This window comes from Onychomys torridus, chromosome 2 (assembly GCF_903995425.1).
Source record: "Onychomys torridus chromosome 2, mOncTor1.1, whole genome shotgun sequence".
NCBI classification, from domain to species: Eukaryota; Metazoa; Chordata; class Mammalia; order Rodentia; family Cricetidae; genus Onychomys; species Onychomys torridus.
Window position 1 is genome coordinate 112,380,746 of NC_050444.1, and position 17,781 is coordinate 112,398,526.

Here is a 17,781-nt window from a genome sequence, read left to right on the forward strand (position 1 = left end):
GGCATGGGGCTGGAGTATGACATGAACACTTCCTTTGTAACTATTTCCTGGAGGAACTTACATGGTTCTTCTGAGCCCATACTTTGGGAACCACCGAGGCTCTGCTTCCCTTCCTCCTAGCCCTTACTTTTTTAAAACATTATTATTTTATTTTATAATTAGTTGAATTTTACATATCAGCCATGGATTCCCCTGTCCTCCCTCCTCCCACCACCAGCCTCCCCCCAGATCCACTCCTCATTCCCACCTCTTTCAAGGCAAGGTCTCCCCTGGGGATTCAGCTCAGCCTGGTAGATTCAGTTGAGGGAGGTCCAGTCCCCTCCTCCCTACACCAAGGCTGAGAAAAATGTCTCAGCATAGGCCCTAGGTTCCGAGAAGCCAGCTCATGCACTAAGGACAGGTCCCAGTCCCACTGCCTGGGGACCTCCTAGGTAATTCAAGCTAATCAACTCTCTCACTTATCCAGAGGGCCTGATCCACTTGGGGGCTCCTCAGCTATTGGTTCATAGTTCATGTGTTTCCACTAGTTTGGCTATTTGTCCCTGTGCTTTTTCCAATCATGGTCTTAATATTTCTTGCTCATAAAATCCCTCCTCTCTCTCACCAACTGAACTCCTGGAGCTCCACCTGTGGCCTGGCCGTGGATCTCTGCATCTGCTTCCATCAGTCACTGGATGAGAGTTCTATCATGACAGTTAGGGTGTTTGGCCATCTGATCACCAGAGTAGGTCAGCTGGGCTTTTTCTCGACCATTGCCAGTAGTCTATTGTGGAGTTATCTCTGTGGATTTCTTGGGCTCTCTCTAGCAATCTGCTTCTCCCTATTCCCATGGGGTCTTCATTCATCATGGTGTCTCTTTCCTTGTTCTTCCACCCTATTCCTATCCAGCTGGGTCCTCCCACTCTCCCCTAAGCTCTCTTTCCCCAACCCTTGCCTTCCATACACCCCCCCACATCCAGTTTGCTCATGTAGATCTCATCCATTTCTGTGTTGTTGGACAATCCCTGTGTCTTTCTTTGTGTCCTCTTTACTAGGTAGCCTCCTTTGATTTGTAAGTTGCAGTCTGGTTATCCTTTGCTTTATAGCTAGTATCTACTTATGAGTGAGTATATACCATGTTTGTCTTTCTGAGTCTGGGTTCCCTCACTCAGGAAGAGATAGGGTATCACTATGTGGTTAGGCTGGCCTCACTCATGATCATCCTGAGTAATAATGTTCCAGATATGCACTGCCTTGCCTGCTTAAGGCTCTATTCCTTTAAAAATGATAGTGCAAAGGGGTCATACCATATCATCTAAGAGCTTGTTTATTTTCTTCTTTTAAACAGGGTCTTACTCTGTAGGGTTAGCTTGGAACTCACTACATAGTATAGACTAGCCTTGAAACTCACAATGATCCTCCTGCTTCAGCCTTTCAGTTCAGCTGGGATTGTAGATGTGAGCTACCAGGCTTGGCAGAATTTGCTTTTTAAGTTAATACAAATGATCAGCATGTTTCTGTAGTTCTTTCTTATTCTTTTTAACAACTACTGTTATTTTTAGTCTTAAAAAACTCCCTTCTCAATAAACAGGTGCTAATTTCCCCTTTATTTTTGCAAGGGTGCTCTTGCGTTTATAAAAGGTGTTGGACTAGACATTTTTGTGTTGCTTTATGGGGAACCAGTGCTTCACCAATTCTGAGAAGTTAAACTTCTAGGTAAAGGTAGACTGTAAAAGCTGAGGATATTGCCAAATCATTCTACAAATGACTGAGTGAGTTGCTTTCCCTGGAAAACATACCTGTCCGTGCTTTAGCTGAAAGTGGGTATTTTCAGAGTTTTAATGTCTGCTAATCTGTTATGTTGAAATTATATCTCAGTATTGTTTTAATTTTAACCTTTTACTACTTGTGAGGCTGGAGATGCATGTGTTCATTTTATTTGTCTCTCTGTGAACCGCCCACTTTGTATTTGTGTTTCAGAAAGGGAAACACCAAGGCCAAAGGCAGCAAACTAGAGGTTCTCCAGAGTTGTAGAGTATAGGGTTGATCTCCTGCAGGGAATGAGGGCTAGAGTGGAGATGTAGGCAGGAGGGTCTGTGGAGCAGCAACATCCCAGCTGGGTTTCTGTTGGTAATTTAGCCCGTGATAATCCTAAAGGGGGTGTGTTTGAGGAATAGCAGGCTGTTTTAGTTTTTCAAATTGAATATTTGGTTATACATAGCTGATCCTTTAGGGCCTAATGTGGTTCTCCACCTTTCTAATGCTGTGACCCTTTAATACTGTTCCTCATTAAAATTATTTCATTGTTCCTTTATAACTGATTTTACTGTTATGAATTATAATGTAAATATTTGATAAGCAGGATATCTGATATGCAACCCCTGTGAAGGTGTCCTTTGATCTCAAAGGGGTTTTGACCCAAAGGTTGAGAAACACTGCATTAGGCCTTTCTCCTTGGACCTTAAAGCTACCTGTCCACATTTCATGAACAGGTAACCATGAGACCAGACCAAAGACCACAGCCCTCCCCACATTTGTCTGAGGCAGGTGTTTTGTTGTGCAGAATGGATTTTGTGGCTTTCCCTGAGGCTGCCTGAGATGTCTGTCTGACATTCTCATTGGGTTGGTGGGGTCCTCTGCTGTTTTAATTGGAGTGACTTTCTGGGAAAAACTGTGGATTTCTGCCAGAATGCTAATGATTATGGCATTACTTTGAAGGACTGGTTAGTTCTGTAGAAAATGGGTTCTTGGTTAATTATGTTAGCAAATCAAAAACAGCCTCTTGGAGGGGAAAGTGATAGGGGAGAAACTGCATATATATTTAAATTATCCATAATTCAAATAAGGACCAGGAATTTGTTTCCCAGAAAGAGGAGTATATGTGTAAGTAATTCATGTTTGCATATCATTTCCATGTTACAGCTGTAACTTTGTAGTAGGCACACCAGGGATTAAAATAAAATGGATAGGACGCACACCCCACTTTTTGCCAGTTCAAACATTTTTCTACTTCAAAGCAATATGAGATCTTTAATCCGAGCTGTAGTTTTAGTGAACTTGGGTGTCAATAGGGTTTGGAGAAGGAAAGCCCACCCCCGTGATGTACTTCCTTCAGGAAGACTGCACCTTCTAAAGGTTCCACAATGTGCCCAAACCCACTGTTCACCATCTGAGCCTATCAGGGACATTCACATCCAAACCACCACTGTTCGTTATACTACTTCTGGAACTCTTTAGAGGAAGATAATCCTTAGTTCTTTTTATTTAAAAAGTTATTCGATTATTTAATGTATTGACAGTCTTCCAACCTCACAACTCACTAGTCCCCCTTATTACCACATTAGATTATCTTGTGCATATCTGTAAATACAATGAAGTAAGATTTGTTATAATGTAAGTTATCAGGCTAGGAAGATGGCTCAGAGGGTCAGAGTCCTGGCTGTTCTTCCAGAGGAGCCTGATTTAGTTGTTAGCTCTCACATAATGGCTCATAACCATTTGTAACTCCAGTCCCATGGCATTTGATGTCCTCTTCTGGCCTGCATGGGTATCAGACATGCACACAGTACACAGACATACATGTAGGCAAAACAGCCGTGCACAAAGATAGTAAGACAAGGACTATGAAGGTGGCGTTTGCTAATAAGAGCATTACTAATTTCTGATGACTGTCTGATAAAGCATCTCACAATAAAGACTTGGGTCGGGAAGTTTGATTGGTGCCTCAGGGGTTCTATACCTGTCAATACAGACATGAATTTGAACTTTGGTCTCTTCTTTGTACACTGGGATTTGAGATCCTCAAAAGCCTGATCCTTCAGAATTTCAATTTCCTCTGTGTGTGAAGGGGAGAAGCAGCATACACAGTAGTGGGTGTTACAGCCCTTCACCCCTCCACAAAGGGACAGGTGATGGGGACAACACAAGAAGCTATAGGTTTATAAACCTATAAATCGGCCTGGGTTGTTTTATTGGAACCCAAGGTTTGTATGGAGGATCTGAGGGGAGGAGGGTAAGAGCAGAGGAGGAGGAGGGTGGTGACGACACATAGAATGAAGTAGACTTTTACCAAAGAGGACATGGGAGATCCAGAGTTTCATTTGCTCCAAGCAAAAGTTTGTTGGTGAAGTCTGGGTTGTCTTCTGATGAGTGAGGGTTTTTTTATTCATGACCTCCTTAGAAGCTGGACTGTGCATTTGGCCACAAGCAGTTTTTTTGTCAACTTGACACAGGCTAGATGTCTTAAGTTATTTTATTGCTGTGACAAAACACTATGGCCAAGGCAACCTATAAAAGAAAGTTTTTAACTTGTGGCTCACTGTTTGAGAGGGTTAGTCCATGACCATCATGTCAGATCATGGAAGCAGGCAGGCAAGCAGGCAGGCATGGTGCTGGAGCAATGGCTGAGTTTACATTGCATCTACAAACAAGGCAGAGAGAGAGAGAGAGAGAGAGAGAGAGAGAGAGAGAGAGAGAGAGAGAGAGAGAGAGAGAGAGAGAGAAGGAGAGAGAGAATATGAGCGACACACCTTCTTCAACAGGCCACACCTCCTAATCCTTCCTTAACCACTACGGCAAGTGGGGACCAAGCATTCAAATATGGTCTGTGGGGCCATTCTCATCCAAACCACCACACTAGAGTTACCTGGGAAGATAAACCTAAATTGAGAAGATGCCTCCATCAGTTGCCTATAGGCAAGTTTGTAGGCATTTTCTTGACTTATGACTGATGTGGGAGAGCCCAGCCCACTGTGGTAATGCCACCCCTGGGAAAGTGGTCCTGAGTTGCATAAGAGCCATGAGGAACAGTCCAGTAATCAGTGGTCTGCTTTAGTTCCTTCCTCCAGGTTATTGCCTTGAAATCCTGCCTTGACTTTCCTTCAGGGACTGTGATTCTAGATATGTAAGCCAAACAAATCCTTTCCTTCCCAAGTTGCTTTTGATCACGACCTTTATCACAACAACAGAAACATTAACTGGAACACTTCCTGTTACCTTTTATTTATTTTTAAAAAATAAATAGCTCATTACAAAGCATAAAGATCCTCAAAACACCGAGTTCTCATCTAGTATGAATCACAACTTCTGCACCAGTAACAAATGTCTCTATTCTTTGGAGAAAGGCTGAGTAGGATAGAATGTGAGAAACCACTTAGCTGCCATCTGCAGTTTTACTAGGCACATTAGGTTTTCCTTGAAGTATCTCCTGGGCCTCTTGTATAACTGTCCTGATCTCATCCATAAAGGTTCTGCCCACCATGCAAAGGACATAAACACACAGACCACAACAACATATGACTACTTATTATACAATTCAGGATAATTCATTTTTCAGTCTCATTTTCCTCATATACTGCCATAGAGAAATCACACGGCTCTGTGTGTGTGTGTGTGTGTGTGTAAACTAAGATTTTAAAAATGATGAGAAGACATATAATAGAAGGTAATATATATTTTTAAATAAACTTTATTATAAAAATTTGCAAATAAAAAAAGCCACAACCCCAAATTTCACACACACACACACACACACACACACACACACACACACACATTACACACATGCACACACATATATAATATATACATATATACAAAACAAGTTTATGTGTGGGTATAGCATAACATGTAGAAAAGAAACAAGAAAGGCTAAATAATAATAAATGCAAGTAACAGAAGATGTATACAGAGAGCTATAAAGCTAATTGTTTTTCTAGTTCTAACTAGGCCTGTTGGGATACGGGCATTGCTTTTCTTTTCTCAGCAGTCGTTCCTTCATCCATCAGTTCTGAATGATTTCCTCAGTTGTGCTGAACCTTCTCTGCATTGTGCTTTGGTGACAGGGGAGAGTAGTGCTGGGCTAAGGAGGGCCCAGCGCTACTCTCCCCTGCCAAGACACAGCCCTGCGTCTCTTCTTAGGAAAACTTCTGTGCTCCTGCGTGGAGCCTCTCTCGAGAACCCCTGAACTCAGAAACATTGAAAGTGATGGTTGGTGTTTTCTCTTGATGCATGGTGTCTGGAAGGGGCTTGATCCTCTGTGCCCTGGGATTCACAGGTCAAGCCCTGGTATTCGTTGTCTTTAGGTCTTCACGGTTGGGCAGCTGACGGGTCACTCAAGGGATGAGTGGGTGACTTTCATTGGAGACAAATGGTTTTGTTGCTGCATGTTTTGTTTTTGTTTAGTATTTTGAATTTGTCTGGGCCTCTGAGAACTGAGGTTTTATTTTCTGTTCCTTCTGTGTATTGTGGGATTTTCTGGGGCAGGAAGTCTGGTAGATATTTGTTGGCTAAGGAATATATCTACCTTTCTTCCCCCTATTCTCCCTCCCATTCCCTCCTTTTGCCTACACTAGACCAGGCCTCTTGTTGTAGGTCAGTGCTGGACACTGTTAATAATAAAAGCATGTGCTCCTTTCCAGGAGCTTCTCAGTAACTGCCAGGGTATGGGCTTTGACTATTCCCTTTCTTCTCCCCAGAGTGGTGGCTCTCAACCTTCCTAATGCTGCAGACTTTCAATACAGCTCCTCATGGTGTGGTGACCCCCAACCAGGGAACTATTTCACTGCTACACCATAACTGTAATTTTGCTACAGTTATGAATCATAATGTAAATACCTGTGTTTCCTGATGGTTTTAGGCAACCCCATGTGAAAAGGGCTGTTTGACCCCAAAGGGGTTATGACCCAAAGATTGAGAAACACCACTCTAATTCTAGGACATGCTAGTCACTCCGTACTTCACATCCAAAGCACACTTATGTTGCTTGTAGATTTACACCAGGCCACAGATATCTTGTTTAATTGGCACAAATTCCACAGACTTGGGAATCTAAGAAGTATCTGGAGTATTTCTTTTAAGCTAGTATTGACAGTCAGACACCTCTAAAATTATGTCCCACAAGCTGCAAAACTGAGAGGAAGTGGGCAATGAAAGGAGACTTTTTCATTGTAAGAGGGAAAGTGCCTGTTGGCAAGCCACACTTACTTGGTCCTAGATATGCTGATAGAAACTGTAGAGAACCAGGGATTATTGCTGTATTGACTCTTCTCTTCCTGTTTAAATTTTCTCACCGTCTTAGGGCATGTGAGATGTACTCACAGGAGTGGTGAATCCCTTCTGTTAATAAGACTGAAGTGGACAGTACAGGCCTACCTGTTAACTTCTCTTCTCTTCCAGTCTTACCCAAACCTGATTACAGTGTAACCAGACACTAAATTGCATGAGGCTGGAACACATGTTCCCAGTAGAGTACAAAGATCAGTGTTGCAAGAGGACATTGGATTCCTTCTCCACTCCTGGGACACAGTTTCCCTAGGCTGTCACTAACTAAACTGATCCTGGAGGAGTGGCTCTTTCAGAAGCAGAATCCAAGGTGAGGTAAGCTCACCCACTCCTCAGGGATGTGGCTCTGCAAAATAGTATCATTGTAACTAGGTTATTTAAGGGAGAAGAAAGGAACACGGGGGCAGCACAACTCCCTAGAGGTTGGTTTTTAGCAGAGAATTTGTAGCATTTACCACCTTCTAGGGATGGCTGAAATAGTTTTGCAAAGAGCAGCCCTGATTTCCATCTCCTCATCCTTTCCTCACGTGGCATTTGAGCACCTTGCACATTTGCTGAAGAATCAGCTGTGAAATCTGTGGTTTCCTGTGGCACATTTCTAATATTATTTATACAGACCATTATTTAATGAACTGTATAAATATTTATCACATGGAAAAGTCTTTTGATCATAAACAGAGGCCAGGAATCAGTACAGCCCATTCTGGGGACTTGGAAGGACCTGATTTTTCAGGTGCCTTGTAGTCTGAGATAGTTGGTATGTCTCAGGACTTGTGTGCAGCCCAGCTTGAATTTCTCTTCATTATTTTTCTTTCTTTTTGCCATCCAGGGACCATGGCCTTCTTCCTCTTTCCCAACCGCCCTCCTGTAGAATGTCCCTCTTTGCCTAAAAATGTGAAAAGAAACCTAAGTTCTCCTCCTCATCATTCATAAAGCAGACTTTGGAACTGCACTGACCTTGCCTGAACCATATGCCTTACCTAGTGTTCCCCTTTGAACACTTTAGCTTATTTCCCCGAGAAATGGGGTTCCCCCTGCCTAGTTGATAGGGCTGCAGTAAGGAGTAAATAAATCATGAAATCAGGTGGGCAGTTTGCAGGGGAGTGCTCAAGAAAGACCAGCTTTTGTGGTATCTGTTGTTGTTATTGAAGTTGCCAAAGGTTTGATTTTCAGTTTTAGTTGAATGTTGTGGAAAGTGCCCCAAACTCACCATTGTGGGCTGGGGTTGAAATCCTGGGGTTGGCTTTTGCTGCCTGTATGCTTTGGGAAGATTACTCCTGCCACTAAAGTAAGCTCTTGATGGAAGTGAGCAACACATGGTGATCCTAACCCTTTCTTCAATTAGAAAGGGATATTATTTCCTTTCCATTAGAAAATATTATTTCCTAGTTAGAAAAGGAAGAGTATTTTTTCTGTTTCTTAGGTTTTTGTATCTTTGGGTACTGATTAAGTTTGTAGTTCAGGACACAGACAACCGTTACTTGTACTCGAGGGACAAAGGGCACAGAGGAGGAGGGGCAAGAGACCTGCTTTAGTCTCCTGACAGAGTTTTCATAACATACAGATCTGGTTTCAGGGAATCTTGGTGCTCAAGGGCTCAGTCTTGCTTGATTTCAGGTTCCAGGTGTAGAAACAACTTTCAAAGCGATTAAGAATAATGAAATGGTGAGCCTGAATGTTGAATCAGGATCTCTTTCCTAGGCAAACATGAACTTAGGAAAACTGGAAGGCTTATGCAAACGCTGCTGGGAGAACACCTCCTTGGCTCCCAGAGGGCTGTAGGCAAACTGTATCATCTTACGGAAGTTGGCGATCTGCTAGAAAGAGGCACTCTGGTGTTGTGGAAGGACAGTCTTTGAAGGTGGACAGCCTGGCTTCTGAGTTAGCTAACTTCAGCACAGTAGGCAAGGGCCCTTAACACAGTGCTCAGCAAATATCATTTAGTAAGGGAGGGTGATCAGAAGGCAGCAGAGCATCTTAAGACAGGTTAAGGGATTGAGAGGGATGGCTCATAGCCTGACTTAGTGATTGCATGAACTACTGGAGTATATTGCTTCAGCTAGCTAGGACTCCTCAATAAAATGGGGATGGTAATAGTTGTTTCTTCAGTGGTTTTCAGGACCAGGAAGTAGCAGTGTAAACAGGCTGCTTAGTAGAAGATCAGATACATAGTAAACATGGCACCTTTTAGTATTCCCCTAATGATGGTTTCTTATACTCAGTTCATTCACTGGGTCCCAAGGGCTTGCTGAATTTCTACTTTGTGCCAGGCACTGGCTATCCTATGGAGACAAGGGTATAATTTGATGTAACTATAATGGTTATGGTATACTTTCCACATGAAGTGAGGGCTCTCTTGAGGGTAGGTTCTTTTCCTAGGTTTACAATCTAGTCTAAAGGAAGCTCACATCCAGTGTGTGGAAATCATTCCCTGATTTTTCTAGGTGGTGGATGATAAGACATTGTTCTACCTGCAGAGGAATGTGGTATCAGAAGGAACCCAGGGTCAGCTCCATGGGGAATCTTTCTTGCCTTGGGGTTGGCAGCATAGATAGAAGCCAGAATGTTCCTGACCAGGTGTGAGTAAGGCAGAAGTTTTGTAGAGATTCTTGATTTCTTACTTATTTCCTTGTTCCTTTCAAGGATTGGAATAGTCTTATAAAGTTTTAGGCAAGAACAGAAGCTGTTGACATTCTGGGGTCAATGGTCTGATGGATAATGCTGTCAGTTTGACAGAACCTCTGGGTATTCCTGTGGGGATCATCTTGATTGCTTTAGTTGAGGTGAGAAGACTTCCCAGCACAAATGGCACAACTCCCTGGCTAGGATCCTGGGCCATGTGAATGGAGATGGGATGTGGAACAGTAGAGTGCATTCATTAACTGCCTCCTTTCCAGTTGTGGGTTCCGTGTGACCATTTGTTTCAGGGTACTGCAGCCTTGATTCCCCCATCATGATGATGGCTTGGACCCTTGAGTTGTAAGCCAGAATAAACTCTTTCTCCCTTAGAGTATTTTACTATAGGACCAGAAGGGTAGCTAAGGGACATGGGAAGGAACATAATGGGGATGGTGGAAGCAAGAAGGAATCCATGTAAAACAGGGTGCCTGCAGCTGGTGGCAGGTGGGCAGAACAGCTTGCGAGGGCAGTATGAGGCAAGGCATCCCCTCATGTTGTCAGTCACTTTGTCCTCAGTGGAGAGCCTGGTGCAAGAACCCTGATTACTTCCTGTATCCCATGAAAGAAGAAAGGGATTCCAGGATACCTCTGCCTATAGGAATCAGTCTGATTTCAGGGAAGCTAAATATGAAAAAGAATGTTCTCTCAGAATGTTGCCTGTAAACATTTTAAGAAACTTCTTAACTGGTTGATACAGAGCTTAGAAGCATCCAGCACACTACAAGACGCAGTGATGTGTGTATAAGAATTGTAACTGAAAGAGCATAGGCAAGGCAATGGGCATACTATACTCTGGGAGTGCCCCAGGCTCTCCCTTCTAGGTTGCTGTAAGCACCCTTAGGATGCACACACAATGTTGACACCATCTATTGTATTTCTCAGAAAGCAACCCTGTTAAGTGACACATGACTGTATAAGCACACACTAAGAAATTCAAACACTGGAAGTATGGCTCTTTTCATTTTATTTTATTGATTCACTGATTCAGAAGTGCATTCAGTAAACTATTATTGAAAACCAATTATAATCCAGACACTGTAAGGAAGTGGGGATGCAGAATCAGTAACTTACCTTTTTTTCTGGTTCAGTCTAATAAAACAGATAGACATAGAAGCACCCCCCCCCACACACACACAATGTGGTCCAGAATGACAAAGTTTGAAATGAAAGTGTAGACACTGCACTGCATTGGCGGCCTTTGTATGTGTGCAAGGACAGCAAGAAGCCCCACCACCACCACCACCAGAGGTAGAGGATGGAATTGGGGAGGAAAGAGCAAGTGATGGGAAGAACCCCCAGCAGTGTAGAATGTAAGTATACTTCCAGGACTGTGAGGATATTTAGGACCCCAGTTGGAGCAGGCAGGGCAGGGCAGGCCTCATTGGGGTTAAAAAGCTCACAGAGGGCCTCGCTTGGTCAAGACCCCAGGCTGTCTAACTCTGTGGTGATGGTATTCTGCTGCCTTGAGAAAGAACCTGGCAGAGTAATCACTACACTGTCCATCATGGCTTGATCCTGGAAACCTGATTGTGGATACTAGGAAATGAAAGACTGGACACACAGATTCAAGTAAAGAAAAGCCAGGACTGGGTGGGCTGTGCATACTCCGATGGAGATGCACCAGCAGCGTCTGGGCCCTGGAGGTGGGAGTTATTGTATACAGTTGTAGGAGGAGGTGGGGTTATTGTATACAGTTGTAGTGGGAGGCGGGGCTGTATTATATAGCTGATGGAGGAGGAGGCAGGATTAGGTGATCATGGTAGACGAATCTCTATGGGTGAACAATCTCAGGCTGTATACATGCAGGAGGAGGAAACTGCAGTTGACATATTCCTATGGAGCAGGGGAAGGCTTTGGCATTCCTGTGGGTCTGAGGCATTGCTGGTCGTTGACATGGTCATACTCATGTCAAACAATACACATTCATTCAGGATTTTCTTTACGCTCCATAAACCACTAGAAGAAAGCAGAGAGGATGGGATGTGCAGCTCAGTAATTATCTGCTTCATTTACATTTTTGTTTTTATTGACTAATGGCTTAAAGAGAAGGTATCACTGCTGAGTGCATGAAGGAATGAAATTGGAGGCTGGTACTCATGTTCATATGAACTGTCAAGGGAGGAAAGCCAGGGAGACAGGAGGACCCACCTGCTGAGACTGGGAACCCTCTCAGGCTCAGGGGGAGGCAGTGAGCTTCATTATCATTCCTCTTGCTTCTCCATTTTCTTCTTCACCTGCCACAGAGCCAAAGGGAGCAAGCACAGATGGGAAATCATTGTGATTCAGTCAGAAGCTATCAGTTTAAATGAAGTTGTTTTTTTCCCCTCTCTTTTGTTTTTTATTGGAATAAATATCCAGGAAGCAGTAAATGAACATCTGCTGGCTGACTAGTTTTAGAATCCCCAAGAGCGATGTGGCCAAGGAACCATTTTTTTTTTCCCTAAAATTGAGGTGTACAGTGCTGCTCAGGTTAAAATTGGACCACAGGAACTCCTACTGCCTGGCTGGCCAGAGGGGCAGCTGTGCTGTGCCAGTGAAGTTAGTGTCTGGAGGCTGCACCTCTGGAGACTGGAGAGTGAGAGAGTCCTGGGAGACGTCTGTGCCATGTGCTCATCCTGTGAGCAGCCCCATAGGCCAAGAGATTCCTGCAGGTCTCAGGTTTCCTCGTAACTCACCAGGGGCCTGTCAGGAAAACAGATCATCTAACATGCTCTTGATCCTGTCTCTCCTGGGGCCTCCTCCCAATTCCCAGTCAGGTCATGTTGGCTGTGGTATATCTGCTTCTTCTCAAAACCATTATGTCAAACCTCTGCAGAACAAAGGAGGCAGCCGGAGGCTTGGGGTTGCACAGGTGGGGAGTTCAGGCCTAGCTGCCCCAGTGAAGCCTTTTGTTTCTAGATACTGGATTTCTTGTCAGTGTCCTGTGGCCTCACCATCATGATGGCCGCTTGCCGTTTAGGAGTGTGTGCACCTAGTGTGAAACAAGAAGCTGCTTGTCTTTTAGAGTCTTCTGTGCTCCAGCAGCAGAACAAAGACTCCCAAGTACTTCCCTCCGGTCATAGAGAAGAGTGGAGAGCCTATTGCTGTGTGCTCTGCTTGTCACAGGATACCCGTGAGGTTGTTTGGCTGCATGACTGACTAGGAAATGATGCTTGCTTCAGATCCAATGCTGCCGTCTTGTGGATTCAAACTCCCAGAGTAAACATCCATCTTTTCTGGCTCCATCTCTGTTTCCTATGACCCCCCTCATTGTCCCAACTTTGCTTGAGCCGTTGTGTAACTAGGTGCTTAATTTCTGACTCCTGTCCAGGAATGGGATGGGCGTGTGTCAGATGTACCTGTTCTTTGACCACCTTGCTCAGTGCCAATAAAATCTTTGATTATGTAAATAAATAATAGACAGTACCCATTTAGGTTGTTGGATTCCCTCTCTTGTCCAATTTGAAGATATTTCTTGGCTCTCTGTGCAGGCCTATTGGTCTTCACATCGTGTTTGCTCTTGTTCACCACAGGTGAAGGGAGACCATGATGTCTGGTGGAGACCAGGAGCCAGGTCACTGCTATGTCGGCATCGATGTTGGGACAGGCAGTGTCCGTGCAGCTCTAGTGGACCAGAGAGGTATCCTTCTGGCTTTCGCAGAACAGCCAGTTAAGAAGTGGGAGCCCCAGTTCAACCACCATGAGCAGTCCTCAGAGGACATTTGGGCGGCATGTTGCCTTGTCACAAAGGTAAGTGACAAACTATGGCACCCTGTCCTTGTGCATGCTGCTCTTACCAGGCAGTTTGTATGTGCACACTGGGTGTTCACAGTGTGTTAGGGTAAGTTGAGGCACAGAGCTGGAAGTCGCAGGCTTTGCCTTTCAGAAGCAGACATTCCAGGTCCTGGGAGTGACAGACAGTTGAAATGTGCTGGAGGACTGCTGCAGCCAGTACATATAGCGAGAGCTGACTCTGAGGGCATGGGGGGTGGGGTGGGGAAGACAGAGTAGAGGATGCTGAAGCCTGAGAGGCCGAAAGGAGGAAGTGAGAATCATCTCAGCACCCAGTGTGCCTGGGTGAACCTTTGTAACTGCCTTGCAGCTAGTGCTACCCTGATTTCATTTCTCTTTGGGAAGAGTGGGCAAAGAGAGTGCTAACCAGTTTACCCGAACTCAGGTTAGCAGTTAGTAGTCAGCTTCCCCCAGCTGTAGGGCAGGGACCTAAATATCTGACCCCTGTTCACAGTGAGCTTTGTATCCTCCCAATTGGACACGTAAGGGGCGCTGCATGCTGGGCAGGAGAAAGAACAAGGGCAAGCCATAGGGGCAGGAAATCATGGCATGCTCTAAGAAAGCCAGACATCATCATATGAGCCCCACACACGCTTGTCTCAAGTGGCCTGTGATAAGACTGCACTTGCTGGTTTCAAGAAGGAAGTGATGTTGGCTATGACTGATTTGAATTTGAAGTCTGTGCTGTTCAAATGACTTTATATCCTGATGATCATTAACAACAGGCATTCTTTTATCTCCCCACCCCCTAGAGGAAAAAATGAAATCCTGAGTTATGTTCCTTCTCCTTTTCTCCTTCTTTCTAGCTGAGGTCCTTAAATATTCATGAGGTGCTTGGTAATTTTCAGCTGGACAGTCCCCCATTTTTTTTTTCTGTATTGATCGGTCTGGTTAAACTTTGATGAGCTCTGGGCAGCTGTTAGTGCCACCGGAGAAAATTGCAGAGGGGTGGGTTGGGCCACCCAAGCACTCTGCAGAAATCAAAGAGGGGTCATCATCTCTTCTGCCTGTTTAATTTTCCTCTTTTCTCCATGCTCCCAGCCCCTGCCTCCATGAAAATCTTCTGCTCTTTGCCCTTGGGTCTCTTTTGTTCTTCCAACATTTTTGCCATTAAGGGAATTGTCAAGAAAAAAAATATAGTTCCCCAATGAAGAGCTCCCTTAAAGCCGGTCTGCTCCAGCACAGCTTGGTTTAATGGCAGACTTGTAATCATCTCCCAGTGGTGGCCAGCTCATTGTTTGTGTCGGCCCTGCTAGCCACAGAAGTGCAGGGCATTAGTGCTCAGCCGTGCCTCTCATTGCAGTAGATCTGCAGAGAGCCCATGGGCTGTAGGCCAGGTCTCTCACATGGCGTATGGAGATGTGGAGGTGTGCCGGGAGTGTGAGTTGTCTGCTGGGAACCTCATTCAAAGAGAAGGCATTTTTGAGACATGAAAGTATTCATTCTGCAGTCGAACGGCCTGAGTGGGAGCCCCCGTTTGAGCATTGTTTAGCTTGTGATCTCGGACTAGCTACCCTTTCTTGCTCAGTTTTCGTCTCTGTAAAAGAGGATTAATAAGGGTCCCCGGCTTGAGAAGACAGTTGTGATGATGGAATGAATTCACACATGCCAAAGGTCCCAGCAGTGCCAGGGTTAAGCCATCATTGTCGCTTGCGGCAGTGAGAGCAAAAAGAGCAGAGCTGCGAGAGTGGATTTCTGAGACAAAATCTAGGAGCTCAAGTGCAAAGGACAGTGCCTCTTGGGAGTATTCACCCCTCTCCTCTGGTTGGGGCTCCTGTGGAAGACTTTGAAAAGCATTGGTCTAGTGGTTCTCCACCTTCCTAATTCTGTGACCGTTTAATACAGTTCCTCATGTTGTGGTGACCTCCAACCATGAAATTATTTAGTTGCTACTTCATAACTGTAAGTTTGCTACTGTTATAAATAAATTATAATGTAAATATTCTCTGTGCAGGATATCTGATATTTGACCACCCAAAGTGTCCTGGACCACAGGTTGAGGACCACTGATCTAGGTCAAGGGCTGGACCACTGATCTAGGTCAAGGGCTGACATCCCTTCTACTCTGGCCTGTTTATGCTTTCTCACTGACTCCAGGAAGCAGAGATCTTGAGAGCAGTTGTGAACTTCATTTTCTCTGTTTTTTTTTTTTTTTTTTTTTTTCTGTCATGTCCTCAGAGATTAATTTTTTCCCTTAGATGAATTAATAACAATAAAAGTAACAGTAATAATGACAAGGTGGTGATGATGGTGACGGCAGCTTGCATCCCTTGGTTCTTAATCATGTTCTAGATGCTGTGCTCAATACTGCGTGCCCATCACTTCATTTTCTCCTTATAACAGTATTTGTGAACAGGTTTTCTTCTTTGAAGATGCAAAAAGAGGGCTTTGAAGTAGTTCAGAAGCAGTAAGGGGTCTTAAGATGACTCAGAGGAAGGCCGTGAGGGCCTCACCCCTCCCTTTCTCCAGCCTCAGCCCCTCCCTGTGACTTCTGCTTGGAATCAGGGGTGTTTTAGGTTGCTGCTGTGTGGGGGGCCTGGATCTCACCTTGTTGGCTAGTGTAAGCACTGCATGGTGGTGCCTTCACCTGGCTGTTGCTCATGGGGAAACTGTGGGTCCTTAAAATTGATTTGCCTTTCTTGGGCCAGTATCCAGCACACCTAAAACCTTCTCTGCAAACATGGAAGTCCTAGGAGACACACACAGTCCCTGATCTTAAACTTTTTGGATCCACAAATCTATATCATTCCAAGGCGATAAGGATATCACAAGTTTTTAGATTATTGAATTTCCACTGAGAACAAGATGATAAGCTGTAAGAATCATGTGGTTAATGGCCATTTGTTGAATGTTGTTCTTTTTTGAAATTTATATGTATATCTGTGTATGTACATTTGTGTGTATGATGTGCATATGTTCGTATGGGTACACATTTGTGTGCAGTGTGCATATGTGTGTGTATACAGGTGTGCATGGATGTGTGTAAAAGTTGGAAGACATCCTGGAAGGTCATTCCTAAGGACCCATGTACCTTGTTTTTGGAAACAAGAGTATCTCCCGGGGCCTGAGCTCATCCAGTAAGCTATGCTGTCTGGCCATTGAGACCTAATGATCCTCTTGTCTTCACCCCTCAGCACTAGGATTGAAAGCAACTAGCCAACGTCTTGACATGGGTACTAGGGATCAAACTCCGGTTCTCGTGCTTGTAAGGCAAGCACATTACCAACAGAGCCATTTCCTTAGCTCCAGATACTGTTATTTTATGTAGTCTGAAAATATTTATGGAGCACCAACTGTATGCTATATATACTCTTTGTTGAGCACTGCAATATACATAGAGAAACATCACAGATTCCCTACTCCAAAAGATGAAATATCTTACCTGCATGGGAATAAAACCTCACAAACGTATGAAGCAAATGAAGTGTGATTTTGTTCTAGGTTGGTGCTCTCCGTATGGACAAAGAAGAGAAGGGCATATGGGGTTGAGCAGTAATTTTAACTTCTTATATACAGAGAATCGCTAGAGTTTGCAAATCACTTCTGTATGAATTCAATTATGCTTACAAGGTAAATAGGGGCAGGGCTGTTGTTTCCATTTCCAGGGTTCCCAAGTAGTGATGCCCCAGGCTCATATAGGAGAAGTCTATGTGTTCTCTGCTCCCAGCACCTACTGCCCACATTATTTTCAGAGCTAAATATGTGTCTTAGCTTCTGTGCTCCTTCTCTGATCTAGTCTCTTTCCGCTAGAGTGATGGTTTCTGTGTTTAAACCAATTGAAACTCTCTTGTTTCCACCCTCAGTAGCACCATGATTCTCTCTTGGTCATTCTTGATGTGCTCCTGGCTCTCAGTTCTAGCCCCCATCCCTGTCCTGTGTTCAAACAGAACCACTCTGCCCAGAGCATCTTCTTGCCTTTGACTATGTCAGGATCAGAATTTTGCTAAGGAACAAATGGAGATGAGGTGAGAGGCTGGGAGAAGAAGGTCTCATGGGATTTGGTGGAAGTGGAAGAGACAGAGGGGCTTTCAGAACTTCAGCTAATGGAAGAACTTTTGGACCACTGACATGAATGGAAGTGTCTGGCTTTCCTTCATTTGCTTATCATCAAGGCATACCATAACACCCCTGCACTATGTCAAATCCAGGACTAGATTTTTTTTTTTTTTTAACTGTTCACTGCAGGAGGTGTTAGAGAATTCTGTCTTGGGCCTTGTATGTAGCATGGCCATATAAGTTGTATTCCTTTCATTGGCTGTATCCCGGCTGGGGTTTAAACCAGGTCAGTTG

General features: G+C 44.3%; 1 protein-coding gene across 3 annotated transcripts in view; it reads left to right on the forward strand.

Moving 5' to 3' along the window:
• Positions 1 to 17,781, forward strand: part of Fggy (FGGY carbohydrate kinase domain containing) — a 405,205-nt gene that overhangs the window by 21,828 nt on the left and 365,596 nt on the right. For all 3 annotated transcript variants that reach the window (XM_036180113.1, XM_036180114.1, XM_036180115.1), the window contains exon 2: positions 13,233 to 13,449. In XM_036180113.1, coding sequence (XP_036036006.1) covers positions 13,246 to 13,449 — 204 coding nt within the window. In that variant the 5' untranslated portion in view covers positions 13,233 to 13,245. The remainder of the gene's footprint in view (positions 1 to 13,232; positions 13,450 to 17,781) is intronic.